Source organism: Microplitis demolitor, chromosome 1 (genome assembly GCF_026212275.2).
Source record: "Microplitis demolitor isolate Queensland-Clemson2020A chromosome 1, iyMicDemo2.1a, whole genome shotgun sequence".
In the NCBI taxonomy this organism is placed as follows: Eukaryota; Metazoa; Arthropoda; class Insecta; order Hymenoptera; family Braconidae; genus Microplitis; species Microplitis demolitor.
In genome coordinates, this window is record NC_068545.1 from 15,934,629 (window position 1) to 15,956,371 (window position 21,743).

General features: G+C 32.8%; 1 protein-coding gene across 1 annotated transcript in view; it reads right to left on the reverse strand.

Moving 5' to 3' along the window:
• The window catches only part of LOC103572706 (uncharacterized), a 94,810-nt gene that overhangs the window by 15,412 nt on the left and 57,655 nt on the right, over nucleotides 1-21,743 (reverse strand). The window contains exon 5 of the mRNA XM_053741710.1: nucleotides 6,769-7,118. Within this exon, the coding sequence (XP_053597685.1) occupies nucleotides 6,769-7,118 (350 nt within the window). The remainder of the gene's footprint in view (nucleotides 1-6,768; nucleotides 7,119-21,743) is intronic.

Below are 21,743 nucleotides of genomic sequence, written 5' to 3' on the forward strand. Positions count from 1 at the left end.
TGAACACTTAGCGATTATTTTATGAGCACCAGACGCGTAAATATTTGAGTACATTATAGTAGTCCCAGCGAAAAATTCGTCCTCCCACTACCATTAGTTAGCACATATTTCCTATACCCCCACTATTTATTTTAGGACGACTTTTTCGCCGGGACTACTATAAATCTCTAGAAAATTGAGCACTGAGTTTAATTGATTGCAATGAGTTTATAAATAAATGACACTGATTTAAAATTGTTTGTGAACACGAGGTAGCATGATTGCAGAGGCTACCGAGCGAGAATAATATTGAAAATAACTAATTGAGCATTGGAATAATCAAAATAATTATTAAATTGAGCCTTTTAATTATATGAGCACTTCAACTAATTTAATGATTAACAATAAAGCACCTCTAGTTGTTTCCGTTGGAGTAACCTCTTTAAAAACGTGGTCGTTGATCATTTGGATTTTTTTGAGTTCTTGATTTATTATTTCGATGAGTTATAATGTGTGAATTATATAATTTTAGAGCTCGATGATTTCTTTATTTATTTTATTTGATATTTTAATTTATTTCCTCGAGATAAGCGCAAAAGGATACAATTAATAATAACAGGTGATACCACTTGATTGTATATAGCAAAACATAATGGCGGCCGTCTTCTCGACACGAGGCAGGAAACCGTTAATGCGCATGCACTGCACTGCGCATGATCAAGTTTAAATATTACAGACACTAGGCCCCAGTAAGTGCTGTCTCTATCTGCCGGAAGTGCAACTACATTTTAATTCAAATGTAGTTATAAGTACGCAACAGAATGATATAAGTAAAGTATGTAATATTGAAATAACGTAAGAAAAAAATGAATTATATAAATACAAATAAATATAAATAAATAATAAAAATGATAAAAAATTAAATAAATCTATCTATCTATATAAATAAAAATCAATTGCTGTTCATTAGTCTCGCTAAAACTCCCGAACGGCTGAACCAATTTGGGTAATTTTGGTCTTGAATTATTTGTGAAAGTCCAAAAAAGGTTTGAAAGGTGAATGAATATGAGTTTAGTATCGTGCCGGATAGTTCAACTGGTAGAGCACTGGTTTCCACTTTATAAAATTAGTGTATTACCATATGATGGACGGTGTGGCTCAATAAGTTATTGATCAAATTGAACAGAATATAGTATAGTGCCGGATAGCTCAACTGGTAGAGCACTCGGCACGATACCGACATGATCTGGGCTCGATTCCCAGTTCAGGCTATCTATATTTTTCTCAATTTATCTATAAATTGTCTTATTGAGAAGATTTGCATGTTTAGGTTTCCACTACATTAAATTGACGTATTACCGTACGATGGCCGGTGTGGCTCAATAACTTATAGATCAAAGTGAACGGAATTAGTATAGTGCCGGATAGCTCAACTGATTGAACACTCACCGCGATACCGTTATGGTCTGGGTTCGATTCCCAGTGGGGCTATCTATGAGGCGTTCCACGCCAAATCAGACCATTAAGCTTTTGAACCCTCGAATTTTTTTTGAAACTTTTTTATCTTTTAGCATAGGTTGAAAGAGGCCTTCATAATTTTTTTCAAATTTTTTCCTCCAATCGTTTTCGAAAGATCGAATTTTGAAAAAGGAAGAGATTTTTCTTTCAAATACCTGTAACTTGGCGAAAAGTGATGTAAGACGCATTTTCATTTGTTTCTCTATTCGCACTCAACTGGATAAACGGTACTATCTCTGTTGCACTTGTACATTAAATAGGAACTTTGTCCAAGCTTTTCTCGTAAACAAATGGAAGTTATCAAAAAATTCAAGTGCACTTCGCTAGTTCATAGAGTAAAGCATCGGATCTGTGTCTTTATTTTGCGTTTAGAGCTTTTATTTCAGAGAAAAGCTGGGACAAAATTATCTGAAAACCGTTCTTAAACAAAATTTTCAAAGAATCAAAAAATGTTTGTTTTCAGATATCTTTTCGATAAAAAATATCGAAAAAAAAATTTTTGTGATAGACACTTGAAATCTACGGCATTTAGCGCTTATAGCCGACAGCTAAAAATATTAGATAAGATACAGCGGGTAAAAAAGATACCTAATCGTTCTAATAGTGACGTCATCATCGGATCAAAAAATATTTGTTGGTTACATGTGCGATAGCAAACGACCAAAAATATTGAAGGAACTTAACGAGCCATCTTGTGACAAAATTTATCATCATTTTAATTCGTCCACTTACCGACTTCTCTCTAATTTTCAACAAATATTGAAAACAATCCTACCAAATAAATAAACGCGGATTTATAACCTGCCATTTATAGGCACTAAATGTAGTAAATTTCAAATATCGATAGATAAACTACTATTTAACCACGCTTCTATTGAAATTTCAACTTTTAACTATAAATTGTCGATTTACAAAAAACACGTACTGATCGATTTTCTTCATAATTTTTCACAGCAAACTGTCACCTATTCTACAACTTTTCCAGCTATGCTCATAATGGGACAACGATAGGATCTATTTTTCTTAGATTTTTTAAATTTCTTATTTCAGTTTATTTTTAAGAAAAATGTCTTAAAATAATAGGATGCTCAGGATTTACTGTTAATGATTATCTGACACACAACTATCATCAAAATTTTTTAATTTTATTTCCTCAGAAAAATTATTAATTAATTAATTAATTATCATTATTATTAATTAAAATTATTATTTATTGTTGTGTGTCAGATAATCATTAGTCAGGTTTTGTGTTCGAGTTCAACGGTCGAGCGATTATTATTTTATCCCTGATTAGAAAATATAATCAATGACGATTGAAAATGTTTCAATCGTTCTAAATCATCATGAATCGTCAATTGATGATTAAAGAGGATAAAAAACGATTGGAATTTTCAATCGTTTTAAATCGTCATAAATCATTTTTAATCTTGAAAAAGACCGTTATGGTCCTGAGAAGGACCGTTTAAGAAGAGTTTTGAGTTGTGCTTGAGAATTTAGATATTCCTGTAAACCCGAGTAGAATTAAAATTTATAGTTAACCAGCCGTAACCTCACTATGTAACGCCATCTTAGCCGATGGCTGACTGATCAGAACAAGCTAGAGGAAAGATTCGAACTTATATCCAATAGCTAGGTTATAACAATGAGTCAGTGAAAGTGCAATTATAAATATCGAATTGCTGGCTAGAAAATTTGAGCTAATGACAAGATATGAAAAGTAGCCAGTGGTTAGCTAAAAAATATGAGTTCATGATGACTCGTCAATTTTGAAAAAAAAAAAAAAAAAAAAAAAAAAAAAAAAAACAATTTTTTTTTATTTTACACTGGCTTTACTTGTACGTTTGTCAGTTTACAATTCATATTTAGATTTTTTTTGTGGGCCTATTCTTGAATTAACCGTGATGTCCAGTTAGGCGGCAACGGGAGTTCAACCTGGATCCATGGGATTACAAGTCTCGCGTGATATCCACTGGGCTGCTACAGCTGGTTAGACTCTACAACTATTCGATGATCCGTATATGTTTGATGTCGTGCTATCTGTAACTAATAGTGACTAGACAACTATAAGATATTGGTGATGTGAAATTTATTTTTTAAGTAGCTCCATCTATAACTGATAATTACTGGATATCTATTAAATACTGGTGAGTTACATTTATATTTTTATGTGGCAACATCTGTAGCTAATCGCGGCTGGACAACCATGAGATGCTGATGAGTTACAATTATATTTTTTATATAACTCCACCTGTAAGTATTAGTGACGAGATAACCATGATATGCTAATGAGTTAAAGTTACGTTATTATGTAGCGCCATCTGTAAATATTAGCGACGTGATAACCATGAGATACTGATGAGTCACAGTTACAATTTTATCTAGCATCATCTGTAACTATTAGCGACGAGATAACTATAAAATACTGATTAGGTGAAATTTTTTTTTGTACAGCTCTATCTGTAACTAATTTTTGTTAGACAACCACAAGATACTCATGAGTTACAATTATATTTTTATGCTGCACTGTCTATACTTATTTAAGGTTAGGTTGATCTATTGTTTTCGTATAGTTGATGCTCATTAAGCTGATTATAAATTGGTTATATTGAACAAAAAATATTATTCGGTTAACCCTAGACTGGTCAAAAAATGCGACCTAACGACTTTGGTCAAGTGATGAAGGAATCGCCGCAATGCTTTTGAGAGTGCGACGTTTTCTGATCGCTCTGGCTCTTAACTATTGGTGTATTATTTCCGGCGGGAATATCGTAAAAAATTCGAGCATAAAAAAAAATTTTCAACTTTATTTTTGTTAATTTTAAACTCTGTTTAAAACAATCAGTTATTTAAACAAATCTAACAAACTAATTTTTCAATTAAATTTTGCTAGTATTTAATTTTATTTAACTTAAAAAAAAACTCAACTATTTTTTTTATAAATAACAATATCACGTAAACATAGGTTAATGCCTTCGGCAGTAGATATAAATATTTTAATAGTGGATAGAAAAGAATAATTTAATAAATTTATTATAAATTAAATTAAGAAACAAATTAAAAAATTATTTTCTTAGTCGCCGAGCTTTTAAAAATGTTTATTAATAAAAGTAACTATTTGCCTCTACATAACCTTTCAAACACAATAACAGCCGGTAACAGTCTGCGCATGAACATGAGAAGTAGGAAAGAGGGGACATACACCAAAGACGGCAATGCCGCGAGTGAAAATCTACTTACGACTCGGGTCAAGTGATGAAAACAGTCCCGCAAATCCGTCACTTTTTTTTTTTTAATTTTTTTTACAGCAACTTTATGTTTTTAAACATGCTCAAAAAAAATTTTTAAATATTCTAAAATATTTAAAGAACAAAGTTAAATTTTTTCAAACCGTTTTAGTAAAAAATGTAATTGTAATAAAAATAATAGAATCAAGTGCGGCGTCACCCTCATACGTTGACCAGTCTAGGGTTAAGAATCAATAACGAGTTAGCATATTCTTTTTATATAGCACCATTCGTAAATAATAAATAGTGGCAGCAATGAGTTTACAGTGAGTCGTTTTTTGAATTCAAAACTGCGCTATCTATAAATAATTATTTTGAACCAGCTGTGAGGTAATGATAGGCCAGCGTTTTATTTCAAAACAGTGCCATCTGTATATAATAAATAATGGCCAACTATCAGATTGTAGTGAGTCGTCTTCTGACTTGAAAACAACGCCACCGATAAACAATTATTCCGAGCCAACTATGATATAATAATGAGTCAAGATTTCATTCTTGTACAGCTCCACCTGTAAATAATAGATAATGGCCAGCTATTAGCTTATAGTGAGCAATTTTTTATTCTAAAACAGTGCCATCTATAACCAATTATTTTGAGCCAGCTGTGAGGTAATGACGAGTCAAGATTTCATTTGCATACAGCGCCATCTGTAAATAATAAATATTGTTCACTCACGAGATGTTGGTGAGCTTAAAATATTCTTGAAAAAAAAATTAGCCATCGGTGAGCTCGTTATTAACTAAATCTGCTAGCTAGTAACGCTGAGCTAGTCACTGGCTCTAAACTCATCTTCATTAGCCAGGATTCTACTCGGGAAGAACCATTTTTAAAAAGAATTCTTAAAAAGAGCTTACGTGGACTTGAAAAAGACTACGCTGAGTGAAATAACCCTAAAAAGAGCTGATTAATTTAATTATGATGAGAAATAACAAGGCCTCGCGTGCTAGGATATTTTAGCAGTAGAATTAGATTTGATAAACTTGTGTGTTGTCCAAAGATTTCATTCTATAGAACGGAGCTTATAAACAGTTAGACTGGCGAATATTGAATACGCTTTCGATGTCAGTCTCCTTTTTTATACCCGAGAGCCGGCTTCTAGAATGTTCTGTGCTTGAGTGGGGGCCATAGATAGCTGTTCCGATGGGGCTAGATTGAGACTGAAGGGGGTTCTTAGTAAAAACTGTTTTATTGTAAAATTAAAAATGATGAAATCTAAATTATTAATAATAATAATTAAAGTTATGTGAGTAGTATTCGAGAAGAATAGTACTAAGTGATTTGAAATTCGAATTGAATCATTAGAGTATTTGACTCATTAATATATACTTAATAATTAATTATTTTATAATAACAATAAATACGAATAATGTACTGAAAAATGGAAAATTTTAAGAAAAAAACTGCTGAGAAATAATCTGCTGGCAACAGAATTCAAAACCAATACCTAACGAATCTGAAGCATAATCGCTGCCGCACGTCCAGTTGGAAATATTTTTATCTACTTACAACACAGCTATTATAGTAACAATGATATCATACTACAGAATTGAGCTCATTCAAAGTTACAAATTGAAAGTATAGTAGGCCTTGGAAGGTTGAAAAATTTTTTTAAAAAGTAATTTACTACATCATGCTCTCTTTTAGGGTATTGAGAACTTGAATAACAGATTATATTCAATGGTAAGTCTAACATCAAAAGACCTGAGGCTATTGAGGCTCAAATTACTTTTTTAATTTTGACTCGGGTCGGCATTATTATTCGAATTATTCTATTTTTCAATTTTTAATATTATTTTAAATATTGCCTTGGGTGAGGCTTGGTAATTTTTTTTCCCAACGCTAGACCCAGGCTTGGTTGTCAGGATTAGCTGCTAGGATGGCCCGAGGCCACCACCTCATAATTTAACCAGACAGCGTTAACTTGGATCAAGCCTGCGCTTGTTATTTTTTCCTACCTGGGATATAAGGGAAAATAATTTTTCTCACCATTTTTCTTGTAAAATATCTAGCATACCGTTAGCTGTATAGTTTGCAATGACCTTTGAAATACTTTCTTGAAGAGGGTGACCTTTAGTCAAAGCCACTGCATAAGTATCCTCATTAATTGTTTCACCAATCTTACTCAGTCTACAGCCATCATCGGTTGCACGATAATAATCCAATATTGGAGTATCCGCTATTAATATATCGAGGCTGCCATTAAGTAATCTCTCAACACCTTCAGCAACATCAGAGAGCGAGAACCGTGCCATATGTGTCCATAATCCTGGGCTAGCTTTTTGAACATAATATTCTGCAACGGACGCTCGTGGTGCACCGACTTTTTGTAATAGTAACTGTTAAAAAAAAATATATACATGTATATTAGGGTGCATCATTTCAGAACAACATTTTTAACTTCCCGCTAAGAAAATTGCGAATGTTCAAAAGTTCGGGAAGTTATTGGTTTCGGTCCGATTTTCGAAAATCGAATCTCTAAAAGATCTTGACGTTTTGAGGTTCTAGGTAGCTATTTTGACTAATTTTAAGATGATGCCCGAGTGTATTGTAACAGGGTAAATTTAATAAACATGAATAATTAAATTAATTTGAATTTGAATTTCGTTCCCGCCAATGACCGGCCGATGACCTCGTAAGTTACGAGTAGTATTGCGACTAGTCACCGGGTGTCGCATGTATCACTAAGGCCCGTCCGTTCGTCATTTCCTTAGTCTAAGAAAGTGGGAATAGGTTTCCGGAATAGTGAACGGGAGTGAAATGATATAATGGACTGCGGAACGAGAAAGAAGGAGAGAGTTGTCCAGACGGCGAGAACACCGGACGCAAATTGAACATCATCAAGGTAAATATATATGTCCGTTCACGCTTCACGTGGAACGAGGCGATTGATTAATTAATATTTAATTTGTTAATAAATTATTAGGCCTTTAGGCTGATAATTACAATAGTTAATAATTTAACAAAATATTAATGCGTACTGTTCCTTGACAGATTTTGATAAAATAAACTTACGAGCTGAGAGACGAGAGAGAGTACGGGGAGATTTGTAAGCCGTGAGAAAAGGCTCAAGAAGTAGACGACCGGGTACAACCACAACTCATCTTTTGGAGTTATCTCAAGGTAAAAATTATAATTAATTAAGGCCTCTGATTTAATTATTAGAGGGCCGAATTCGTTATAATTAATTTACATAATATCTTTCTGCTGGTTACGTGAATCAGTTTGGTAGCACAAGTCCCGTCGGCTAGTTCAACCACGCGTCTCGAAATTTCTGTAAAATCTTTGCCGTGTACTCGTCGTTCTGTCATAACTCGAAATTTATTCCATTCGAGGCCTCTCGGCTGGAATAAAATAAATTTTTCCGCGTAAATTATTTGATAATTAAATTCAATTAAATTCAATAACTTAATAAAAGTATTCAGGCCTGTCGGCCGCTCTAGACAATAATTGTCCGCGTATAAGATCGTAAATTAAGGCCTTGCGACGCCAATTCACCGGCCGAATGTTCTAGTCAATTTAAGACGTAATTCTAGTCGAAAAGTTAGTCATAAAATAATTATAAAATAATGTTAAAATAATTCTAATTTAAATTATAAAATCAAAAGTAAGACGCTAGAAAATTACGATAAATTTGTCTCGATTAAAGCTTAAGAATGGATTATTTTGTCAGTAAATTAAGTTGAGTAAAAATAATTATCAGAAATTTGGAGTAAATTAATTATATATAAATTTTGGAATTGGATATTAATGGGAAAATTATCAGTGGAAAATTAATTAATTAATAATTAAAATAAAACCAAAATTAATTAATTAATAAATATAATTGAATTAAATAAGACAGTGAAAATTAATAAATGAATTAAATAAATCAGGGAAAATAAATAAGAATCAAATAGTTGTGAAATTTTTATACTGGAAATTTTATTGGTGAAATTTTTATGTCGAGTTTAGTAATTGAGTAAAAGAAATGAAGTCATGAATTAAATAAAGTAAAGTAGAGTCAATAAATATTAAGTAAAGAAAACTGTGTCTGTGATTTAGGTCCGGTGGACATGTTAAGTTTATTTTAAATAATTATACATCCAGGGGATGTTTTTAAATTGAGATAAATTAAGTGGGTGTGTGGGTGTGTGGGTGTAGTAACCGTCCAGGGGACGAGGAATTTAGTTTGCCATAAGTAACCGTCCAGGGGACGAGGAATTTAGTTTGTCATAAGGAAATAATTATTGTCAAAAGGTAATGAAATAAAGCAAGGTGCTTAAATTAAATAAAATTTGAATTAACATTATTTCAGCCTACTCTACGATTCCTCTTCTCACTCACAAAATATTACGAACGACCCTGAGTAACAAATTAATTTAAATTAATTAAAATAAAATCCTCCAACATCCGGTTCTGGAAGGCCGAGTCCATCTTCCAGTGGCGCCCTAATATTCGACTATAATACTAGATGCGACCAGACTTGGCAAGATTAGTCTCTCTGTCATAGTATGTTTGTACGTACGTACGTATGTAAATATCTATAACTTTTGAATAGATGAACCGATTTTATCATGTGTCATTCGACGCGGGTTGTCAATATCTAAAAGCTGAAAAAATTAAGATTGATCAGTAGAGCTTGTTCAGAGATATTCCAAAAATCAACTTTTTTCAAAAATGTTTTTTTTCAATAACTTGTAATGTGCTCGATGGATTGATTCCTAAATCGACTGGGCTCTGAAGCTTCATAAGCCGCATCGAATGCCACCTCAACCATCAAAATCGGTTAATTCGTTCAAGAGAAACCGTTGTTGAAAGAATTAAAAAAAAATTTTTTTTTTAGTATTTTCGGAATTTCTCAAAAACGACTACATAAATTAATTTTAAAGTCTGATCAGCTGTAGAACTCAATAAAACGCGTCGATTCCCACCTTAACCGTCTCAATCGGTTAGTTTATTCGAGATATATCGTTGGAGAAAAAATGGTAAAAAACGTTTTTTTTCGAAAACAAAAGCAAACAATAGTATTTTTGAGCTCGAAGAGCTCGAAAATGTATTCACAACAATTTTTTAAGCTCCTTGAGCTCGTAAACAGCAAGAATTTTTGGGGCTGGCCCGCAGGGTCAACTCACAGACCGATTTTTTTTTCTAAGTGCTTATAGAAAAATTCAAGAGACGTGGTCGAGTCTCGTGCCAAATATACATCGAACATAAATATCATTAATAAATTCAAAAAATCTATTGAATTTCGATTTATAATGACCTTGGATACATCATTCAAATAAATGGTTCGCTTTTGAACGCAACTTGGATCAAATCGTTTGGTTCAGTGCTAAAAAAGTTATACCTCATAACAACATCTCATACACGGACATATAATTCTATAAAAATTTACAATACAAGTATCGTAATTCTAGATCCGACTCGTTTTACCATAAACTATCAAATATTTTTTCTCGCCTCTGGGCGGAAAGCGTCAACTTTTGTCCCGCTGTGCAAAACGAAGTTGCCGTTTTCCGTCTCCGTCGACGCGAAAAATAGTATACACACCACGGGAAGTATATAAGAAAGCCTCAGATCACATGTTTGTTGAAGTCGGCTTCGCCTCGTTCAACAATTACATGTGATCTGAGACATTTCTTACTTTACTTCCCTAGATGTGTAATATACTATTTTTTTTAGTTTTTTATTGATTTCTCGGAAACAACTTATGCGATCGACTTCAAAATCTAATCAGCTCTAGAACTCAATAAAACACGTCGATTGCCGCTTTAGCCATCTTAATCAGATGATTCGTTTGAGAGGACACACACATACATACAGACAAGGACATCATTTTGAAAATAGTCAGAATAGCTTCCTAGGACCTTAAAACACCTCAAAACGTCGACATGTAATAAAATTTCGATTTTCGCAAATCGGGGTGAAAACAATAACTTCCCGAATTTTTCGAAAATCGTCGACTTTCTTAGCGGGAAGTTAAAAAATTACAAATTATAAAATAAATGATCATTATTTTATTGCTTCCTTAAATAAAATCTATCTTTTTTGTCATCAGTACTTATATTTCAAATACTTACATATGGGTCATTCCATGTAAAATCGACGAATGGTTGGGATCGACCCCTTTAGATTTGGACGAATTTTGGTCAGAATTTTCCTATTACCATATAACGCAATTTTGCCCAAGGAAAAAAATTTGAAAATTTTTCTTCAAAAGTTATGCAAAATTCAAAATTTCGAGATTTTTTCAGTTTTTCAACTTTATTCTTTCAATATCTCGAAAACTATGATAATTACAATAACGATCCAAAATTTTTTTTGAAAAGGATACTTGAGGCTATGAAAAGAAAAATATTTTTAAAAAAAATTTTGAAAAATGACAAATTTGTCAAATTTTGAATTATTGAAATTCATCAAAAATGACGATCGACATAAAATTTTTGACTCAATTTTTTTTTGTATAACACCTTGTACTTATTTCAAAAGATTCTGAAATTTTCAGAACTGTGTTTTTTGTTTTTGCATAAATATTAATTTTTGAATTTAAAAAAAAAAAAAAAATTTTTTTTTTCTCGATCATTTTATTAAGTAAAGTTCACAAATCACGTAATTGAGTCAATTTCAGCAGTAACGATTTCACTTACTGTTATAATAATGTGAAAAAGACCATCATTGGCAGTTATATTCTTATTTATTTGATAGATATCAAATAAATTAGAATATACCCATCAGTAATGGTCTTTTTCCACATTATTATGTCAATAAGCAAAATTATTACTGCTGAAATTGACAAAATTGATTGATTTCTCAACTTAACTAAAAAATAGAAAAAAAAAAAGTTATTTAATAAAATTCAAAAATTCATATTTTATAATAAGCAAAAAATACAATCAATAGATATCAAATAAATAAGAATATAATCGTCAATGACTGTATTTTTCACATTATTCTGTCAATAAGTCAAATTTTTAGTGCTGAAACTTACTCAATTACGTAATTGCTAAACTTTACTTAACAAAATGATCAAGAAAAAAAAAAATTTTTTTTTTTTTTCAAAATTCAAAAATTAATATTTATGCAAAAACAAAAAACACAGTTCTGAAAATTTCAGAATCTTTTGAAATAAGTACAAGGTGTTATACAAAAAAAATTGACCCAAAAATTTTATGTCGATCGTCATTTTTGACAAATTTAGAGAATTCAAAATTCGACAAATTTGTCATTTTTCAAAATTTTTTATTGGAATATTTTTTTTTCGTAGCCTCAAATATCCCTTTCAAAAAAAGCTTTGGATCGTTATTGTCACCATCGTAGTTTTCGAGATATTGACATTATAAAGTTGAAGAACTGGAAAAATCGCTAAATTTTGAATTTTGCATAACTTTTGAAGAAAAATTTTCAAATTTTTTTCCTCCGGCAGAATTGCGTTATATGGTAATAGGAAACTTCGGACCAAAATTCGCCCAACCAAAAGGGGTCGATTCCAACCATTGGTCGATTTGACATGGAATGACCCATATTACAGCATAAACTTATTCATTATTATGAGCACGTGGTGACACTACTGTCATTTTTAGAGGTTATACTTTCTCCAGATATTTAATTGTATATGTGATTATTTATAGAGATGTTCAAAACCAGGCGATTTTTTATAGATATTTTATTTGTAGAGTTGTTTATTTTTACATATTTTTTTTAAGTACATGTTTAGTTATGCAATTGTTTCTTTGTAGCAATTTTTTGCACGACTCATGATGCGAAGCATTAGAGTGTGCTTTACGATCAAAATATTTTTTTTTTATAGCAATTTTTTTTTATTAACTTTTTTTTTAAATATAAATATTTTCATATGGACGTAAGAATTATTTACAAATTTTTAAATATTGACCATATTTCTTTTAGTAATTTATAAATCTAGAGATTTTTTTTATAGGGACTTTTTTTCATTTACTTATTTTACAATCTATATTTATAATTTTACATTTTATTAATATACATAAATTTTTAAATATTGCATTTTATTTTTACAATTTATTTTTTTTTGTATTTTTTCATTTGCATAAAAAAAGTATACATATGTTCATTTTTCGAGATGTTTTTATTCCCGATGCTATACTACCCTAAAGGAATTAATGACCAGCATTGTACTCATTTGACAATCTGGTCAAGAGACATGACGTGAAATCCTAAGATGATGGAATGACGTAACGTGTCCTCAACAATCTTCCTTCAATTCTTTTTATTCTCTATTTTCTCACTGACTGCATCAGTCAGCAACCTCCTGTTTTTCGTTCGTAGGGGCGGAATTTTTACATTATCGACTGTTCAATTTTACGATACTCGTATTGTTAACTTTATGAACCAGACTTGTATAATTTGCTCTATAGTATTGGTCATCATACTGTTGTTAGTATTATTTATTAATATTTTATGTTAATATATTAATATGTTAAGAATATTTATTAAATAGAATATACGATAGTATATAGTAAAAACTATTATTTGGAGAGCCTGGTCCAGCGTTACAATTTTATACAATAAAAAATACGATAAAAAGATCATAAAAATTTCGAGAATTTTTTTTCCGTGAAAAGTATTTGAAACGATTCAAAATTTCGAAATTCGAATACTTTTAAATCACCCCTGAGATTATAACGTATTTGAAGTGATTCAAAATCATAAAACTTTAATACTTTTGAATTTGGCTTCATGATTAGAAAGTATTTGAAGCGATTTAAAATTATAAATACACAATAAAAATTAGTCGAACCAAGGAATTTACGTTATTCCTAACTTTTTAACTTCGATAAAGAAGAAATGTTTATTTTTTCCGAAGTATGATGGACTTGAACTGCAGACCCATCACAACTAATAGAAGAGTAGTTCAAGTCCTGTGCTTTAGCCTGCTCGGCCACCACACGCATTTGGGTACACACATTTATTCTTTTATTTAAAGCTATTCAGTACTATTTATTACTCAAGACTAAGCTTAAAAAAAAAAATTATTTTTTTAACACTAAAAGTTTGAATGAATTCGATACTTATATATATATATATATATATATATATATATATATATATATATATATATATATATTGTGACGTTACATTGTCGAGGAGATGGAGTTAGAGGGGGAGTAAGCGTGAGTCTGTGTGTTAGAGAGTGATAGAGTTAGTACGTGTGTTGAGTTGAGTGTAGGGAATAGTGAGTAGAGAGTATGGACTACGTGTGCGGTGAAGTAAGTGTGTGGAGAGTACGAGTATGGGTACGTTATGTTGTCTGTGTTGGAGTGTCTGTGTGGTTGAGCGTGGATTCAACGAGGGATGTCTAGCTGTGTTGCGGATAGTGGCCAAGATACCGTGCCTCCCGACCAATGATGACGACTAGGCCTAGGCTTAGCTCTCGGGGTTGACGTGGTGATCACGGAGGAGCGACTGAGATGTCGCCGCCCCTGCGAGTTGGTACCCGGAGTTAGCTGGGGTACGTTTGCGTTTATTTGGGAATGGCAGGCCTCGTTTGCGATGCTCGAGGAAGCCAAAGATTCGCTAACTCCGGATATCACGGGGAGTGATACCGCGGGAAGACCCACGAGTCCGCGGCTTGTATGCGGTGGGGGAAGAATGGATGGACAGGCGAGAATGTGAGAGTGACTGGGAGTAGTAGAGAGGAGACATGAATGGAGTAGGAGACGAGAGCACGGGAGTTGAGAACTGACCATGGCGTCCGGGAGTTGGACTTTGGAGTCGCTCGAGTACGAGTCGACCCAGTAGTCGAGTTTTGGGTCTTGAAGCGAGTGGTTGTGAGTCGGAGAGCCGAAAAGATAGGCCTTGACCACACCCTTGGCTGATGCCGTTTGGAGCTTGTGGCTCTCTATGTTGAGTTTTGGAGCCGTTTGTCGTGATTTTGCCGTCTTGAGTTACCGCATTATTTATTTTAATTTTAGTATTATCTAGAATTGTGTTAAGTGTTGTGATTCGTCGTCCACGAGAGGTTCCCGATGTCATACCCAGGTATTTATTTGTCTGAGGGACCGAGAGTACTCGACCGCGAGCCGATTGGGACCTTCGCGTCACTCTCGCGTCCTCTTTGCGATATTTTATGTAGTTTTTCTTTACTTTGTTTTGTTTAATTTAATTTTAATTAATCGGCTTCTTCCGCGTAAAAGAACCGCGACTCTCTCTCCACAACCTAGCATACTGAGCGCACCAGGACATGCCGCTACCGCCGTTCATTTCTCTCATCTCCGAAGGATTTAGATAATAGATTTTAATTTACGTGTACGTTTAGACCGGTTGCCGATACCGGGGAAATAAAAGTCGGCTGGCGCCCGTCAGGATCTGGAGAAAATGAGAGGAGTGATCGGTGGGCGAAGTGTAACGTAGCCCGATTTGTGTATTTTGAGTTTGAGTATTTGAGGAAATTTATTTAGTAGAAGTTACGTGTAAATTTTTCGTACGTTTAATCGAGTTATCTAAGTATTAAGTTAAAAAGATACGTTACAATATATTATTTAAATTTCAAATGAAATGATGCTCTTTTTATGGTTTGTAAAGTTTTAAATTCAATCAGTGCAGTTTTTTAAAAAAAAGTTAATCTATTAAAAAAAAATTTTTTTTTGTTCATAATCCTGAAAAATTTTACTGTTTCGACCGTTTATAAAATTAATTAAATTAAAAAAGTACAGATAAAATTCCGCTCGGATATTTCTAAGATAGCTGAATTTATAATGAATAAAATGCATATGTGCCCAAATATTTGCTAAACTTACAATTATAATAAAATTTCTGAAATAATTTTAAGACAAGGATAGAGTACTAAAAAAATAGTGGGAGAACCTCTGCGTAAATCCACCCTAATAACACGTGTTCGAGCAAGATTATGAAGTAAGTATCTTGAGCAAGACTCCTAGCTGCTCGTGTCTTTTTCTACGTATGTGTTTTTCGCAAAATTGTGTATCACGGAACCTATTTCAAGATTTGTGTGTGTCTTGCTCATGGTACCGTACGCAAGAATATTAAAAATATCTTGAACCCGATGCAGTGAAAACGTGTTTGATCAATTTCTTACTCCAGTAAACTACAGTAGGTACTTACGCAAAGCTTACTCAAGATTTGCTGAAGGGTCAAAGTCAATTTTGAGCCTTGAGCAGATCTTGAGCAAGCCATGCGCAACTATTTTCAACTATAGTCTTCCTTCAAAATAGAGTTATAAAGTGGCATGAATTTCTTGTCTAAAGCTTGCACTAGGCTTGCAATTTAAATCTGGTCACACAAGTATTTGCAGCAAGACACAAACGTAGAAAAAGACACTAACACCTATCAATCTTGAGAGCAGACTTGCTCAAGAATTGAAAAACATTGTTAGATGGGCAAGAGAAAACTTGTCTTATGAAAACCGCAGTACTCATGGTTTGAAGTTTAGTTCAAGTTATTACTTTTTATTAATTCAAAAGATCGCATTACTTTATATAACAATATTATTTTATTATACAGAATATTTATGTTTTTTGATTAAACCCTAGCGGTATTGACAACACTGTAGAAACATGGTGAAAACACAGAGTTTCTACGGTGTTAACTCCTTTACAGTGCTTCCACAGTGTATCGACGGAGTTACGACGGTGTTTTGATGGTAGAAGGGCGGCGTTTTTTGTGTAGTTACGAGACAAGGTTTCTCTCGTGTTTTCTTCGAATTTGGTCGGTGTTTCTTCGGAGTTTTGCTAGGGTTTTTACAGAGTTTCGTCGGTGTATCGTTAGACTTTTAACGGCTTCGACAAGGAGTTTTGTTGGAGTTTTTGCGGAGTTTTGAGGGTGTACTGTCGATATATTCTCGGAATTTTTTTAATAGATTCGCAGCTTTCCAACGGTATTAAGTATATAATGTAGTGTGTACTAAAATTTGATTATGAAAAACGTTGTTTTAAAGTAAATGATATTTTTTGTTTTAATTAAAAATTTATTTTAAATAAGAATAAAGTACTAATTATAAAATGCATATCTCTGAAATTACAAGTAAATCTATTTTTTAATCAAATTATTAATCATAATGGTTTATCTTCAATAATTCATTCGATTAAACAGTAACAGGGTAATTTCCAACCTTGCTAAATTTGGCCCCTTAATTAATTGATCTTAATAAGGGCGCCACTGGAAGATAAGACTCGGCCTTCCAGAACCGGAGATGTTAATTTTAGAAAATTCAGGGTCGTTGAATTTTACAAGAGTGAGGAAGGATGAGGAATTAAATTTATCACACAATATTTTAATCAATATAATTAACAATTTTATTTATCACAAAAGACTTTTACCCACCGGGTTTTACTTCACTTATAATTATTTTATTAACTAACGGAATCCACCGGACTTTATTACAGTGATTAATTAGTCCCCTGGACTTTATGAATTAAAATATTTAATTGGCCACTGGCGTGATCCCCTGGATCTATTTAAAATTGAGTTCCCTGGACTTATACAATTTTGGCAACCTGCCTGATCCCCTGGATCTTAATAAAATCAGTCCCTGGACTTTATTTATAATGGCCACCGGCCTGATCCCCTGGATCTATATTAAAACAAAGTCGGCAACTTGCCAGATCCCCTGGATCTAATTATTTCAAAATAATTAATTAAAAATTCCCCTGGAATCATTTTATATCGCACACACACACACGTTTTATTTAATCAATTTACTGTCCACTGGACTTAAATCACACACACGCTTTAATTTTTTCTCAAAAATTTCCCCCTAAAATTTTATTTTTAGTTATTTTTAATTTTCTCTTTTATATATCCATTTACTTTAATTCACAAAAATTTCCCAGTAAAAATTTCCATCAAATGATAGATTTTCTGACTCGAGTAACTGACGCTATCCTTCTCTACTTCGCGCGTCTCAGTCTATCTCTCTCTGATTCGTGTCTTTCTTTCTTCGCATTCAATTTTGATTTCTTTTAACAATTTTATTAATTTACTGACATCAATGGTTTACTCAAAGTTAAATATTTAATTCTTAAAATTTCTTATCACTTTTTCACAGCACTTGATTACGGAATTAAATTTTCAGTCTTACTAGCTACTATAATTTTCTTATTAATTAATATCGACTACATTATCATATAGCAACGACTTAATAACGATTCTGATTTCTGGCTTCCTGCCGAGAAAATTTTCCTTAATTTATAATTAATGATTAATAAATTCTGGCTTCGCTGCCGAGAATTATTTGACCAAACACGTGGTTAATTATTATTTTATTTCTTTACAATCAATTCTGGCTTCCCCCGCCGAGAATTAGCTCTATTGAAGACGCAAAGTTGTTAACACTTCTGATAACTTTATTCTCGATGTTAATTAATTTAATAATTCTGGCTTACCTGCCGAGAATTAATTTACGCACAGCACTCCGATATTAACACTAAACTTTGCACTTATTCGCCGCATGATACCCTTGGCGTCTACCTAGCTTCCCTTGGTCTTTCCTTGGTTTCCGGTCTTCTGGATAAGGCTCACGGCAGACGGACGACCGTTAAGCTTGTCGGCTCGACCGACTCCTTTTTGATTTTGCTGCTGTCCTGTGGTTATATATTTTCAGCTCGGCCATTTTCGGCAACTTCCGGAAAATGGCCTCCCCACTTAATTAATTTTGGGATAGAAGTCCGAGCTTCTTCAATTAGCGCACCCGGCGACAAGTCGAAAACCTCTAACGGGTACTTATTTGGAATTTCGGCTCGGGTAACTGACCAGCCGTGGGAAACCACGATTTTCCTTGATGATAAATTAAATTTTACCCCGTTACAAAAGAATAATCGATGACTTAGAAGTGATATCCTGATTAAACATTGCATACACCTATGTACTGTCTTTGTCAAGGTATATATTTACATATACATAATATACTAAATAACCTCAAATTCATGATAAAAATTTGCTTAGTAAAGTGTTGTGTAATTAAACACAATAATAACTATATAATACAAATAATTTTACATGAATTTGTTTATATATAATCACAATGCTAAATTAGTGGTGTAATAAATAGTTTATTATCGTGATTAAAAAGTAGATCGATAAATAAGAATTTTGTGAAAATTAATATTTAGAAATGTATAAAAGACTTGATACTATCGTGAAAATTCAATTGTGGGCGATCAAAACTAATATTACATTTTTTATGAATTATTTATTTTATAATGTGAATTAATTAATGATGATAATTAATAAGTGATAATATTAAATTGTAGCTATAAGTGAATAGTAACTGTAATTGAAATTTTAAACTACTCAAATGGTTTAAAGTGTTTACCTTTATTAAAAATTTTAAATGTTATAATAAAAGTAATTAATTAAATTTAAACTTATAATTTGATTATATTAATTTATTAAATATTATTTCTTAAATAAATTTATATGAATTTTTTAAATTAAATGATATTGATTTATTTAATTTATTAATATTAATCTCTACTATATATTTATGTTAATTTAGTAAATTTTTCAACGTATTAGTTTGATTTTATAATCATAATTTTCATTTTAATATTCTAACGTATAATCTAAAACTTTGAGATTGTTAATTACATCTAAACAATATAAAAAATTTTAAGTCCACGTTGTGGTGTGAATGATTTGGTGTTAAAATTTTCAACACTGCCGGTGTGAAAGTCACACGAAGCACGGTGTTAACTGTTAGACTGTGTTGATTAGAACGTTCACACCACCGATGGTGTAAATGTTCAAGTTTTTTATTTCAAAATGCCATAAGTATGCTACACAAACGCCAAGTTACCACGACCAAAACGACGAAGAAATCCTCAATATACTACGCAAAAACCATGAAAAACTACCATAAAAATTCCGAGCAAGCCTAAACACGACTGCGCGCAAACACTGATGAAATTCCAAAAGAACACCGACAAAACTCCATGTAGTAACTGTACACAAAAATACCGCGTTACTGCCATGAAAACACCGTTGAAACTTCCACGTTACAGCCAGTTTCACTCGAGTTTTTTTCAAATTTCTATGGTGGCGATAAAGGCGCTAGAATCTGTGGAAACTTCGACTAAACTACAAGGAAACACCCAAAGAACTCCGATAAAACACTAAGAAAATTCCGCGATAACACCGACGAAACTCCAAGAAAACATCAAGAAAACTGGCGAAACTCTTCAAAAACGAGGACAAAACTCCGTGTCGTTATTGCACACGACACGCCATGTTTCTACCGCGAAAACACTATCGAAACTCCCTTGAAACACCGAGTTTCTATCGAGTTTTTTCCGAGTTCCCACGGTGACACCAAAACCGCTAGGGTAAGTAATAAATATATTAGAGTGAGAATAGTATATTACACACCTAGGGAAGTAAAGTAAAACATGTCTCAGATCACATGTAATTGTTAGCCAATGCTTTCTTATTTACTTCCCAAGGTGTGTATACTATTTTTCTCCTCGACGGAGGCGGAAAGCGGCAACTTTTGTCGCGCTGTGCAAAAAGAAGTTGCCGCTTACCGCTTCCGTCGAGGAGAAAAATAGTATATACACCTTGGGAAGTAAATAAGAGAGCCTCAGATCACATGTTTGTTGACGTCGGCTTCGCCTCGGCCAACAATTACGTGTGATCTGAGACATTTCTTACTTTAGTGCCTTAAGTGTGTAATATACTATTATATTTCGAATGTCGCTCTTCGAGATTACAACTGCAAAGCCATCTGCTATCGGTTCAACCCACACAGTTTAGAGCATTTTAAAATTTTTAGTATCCGCGTCACTCGTCCTCTCTTTCCCTCTCTACTCACCGCCATCTTCATTGTTTTTCTGTGTGTCGTAAGATTCACATCAGTTAGAAGTATTTCTTGAAAATTAAAAAGAAATAAATCAAGGGAAATGGGTAAATTAAAGAAAAGAAGTCACTCTAACGAAGAAATAGAAAGAACGCTATAGAAGAAAGATGTTGAAAATTATGAACAAGAAAATAATATATGAGACGATCAAGACCTAGTAGGTCGTACTCATCAGCTGGTAGAACGTATCCATAGGACAGCCACCCCATCTGATATAAGTAATCATACAGATAGACATGTATATACATGTACTTATAGATTTATATGTATATTTATGTATTTTATGTAATGTATGTAGATATGTATATATACTTTGCATACATGTACAGAGGATAGCAACAGATCCAAGCGTATGTAATAATATTTATATGTAGATATGTACATATATATATACATATATCACACTTTCTAGGCACTGACCAGGGAAAGGGGAATAAAGAAAATAACAAGCCAGGAGTCACGAGCGATGGTAAAAGAACAGAATCAATGGAAGGTCAGCAAATGAAGGAGTTAACCCAGAAAGATGAAGACCAGGAGCTAGAGGAAGAAGCACTTATGGCTGTAGGGGTTGATACGTTAAAACTACAACCTGAATTAAGTAAAGTAATTAATAATTGGTTAACAAAAGACCATGCAAAAGAGTTAGAGGATAATTTTATGAAAAAATATCCTCGCACAGTTGAAGGTTGTAATGTTGAAGCGCCAAAACTCAATCAAGAAGTAATATCTTCTTCTCCTGAAGCTACTACTATAAGAGACAAGCACTTTGTAACAAATCAAAACATCGCTGGTTCAGCAAGTGTTGCTATGTCATCTGCAATCAATACTCTGTTAACAAAAAATAAAGATGTTGATAAATACGACTTGATTGGAAGGATGAGCGACTCATTAAAGATGGTCGCGCAACTACATTATAAGTTTGCGCAAGCAAGAAGAGCATATATTACTCCTACAGTAAGTAAAGAGTGTAGATCCACTTTAGAAGAGTCAGTACCCGACACTTTTCTGTATCGAGACAAGCTATCAGAAAAAATTAGATCATCAAAAGCGATAACTAAGGTCGGTGAGGATTTAAAAACAAGGACAACAAATGTCAAACCCGTAACTAGATCTTTAAACTAGAAAGGCCCACCTGTGC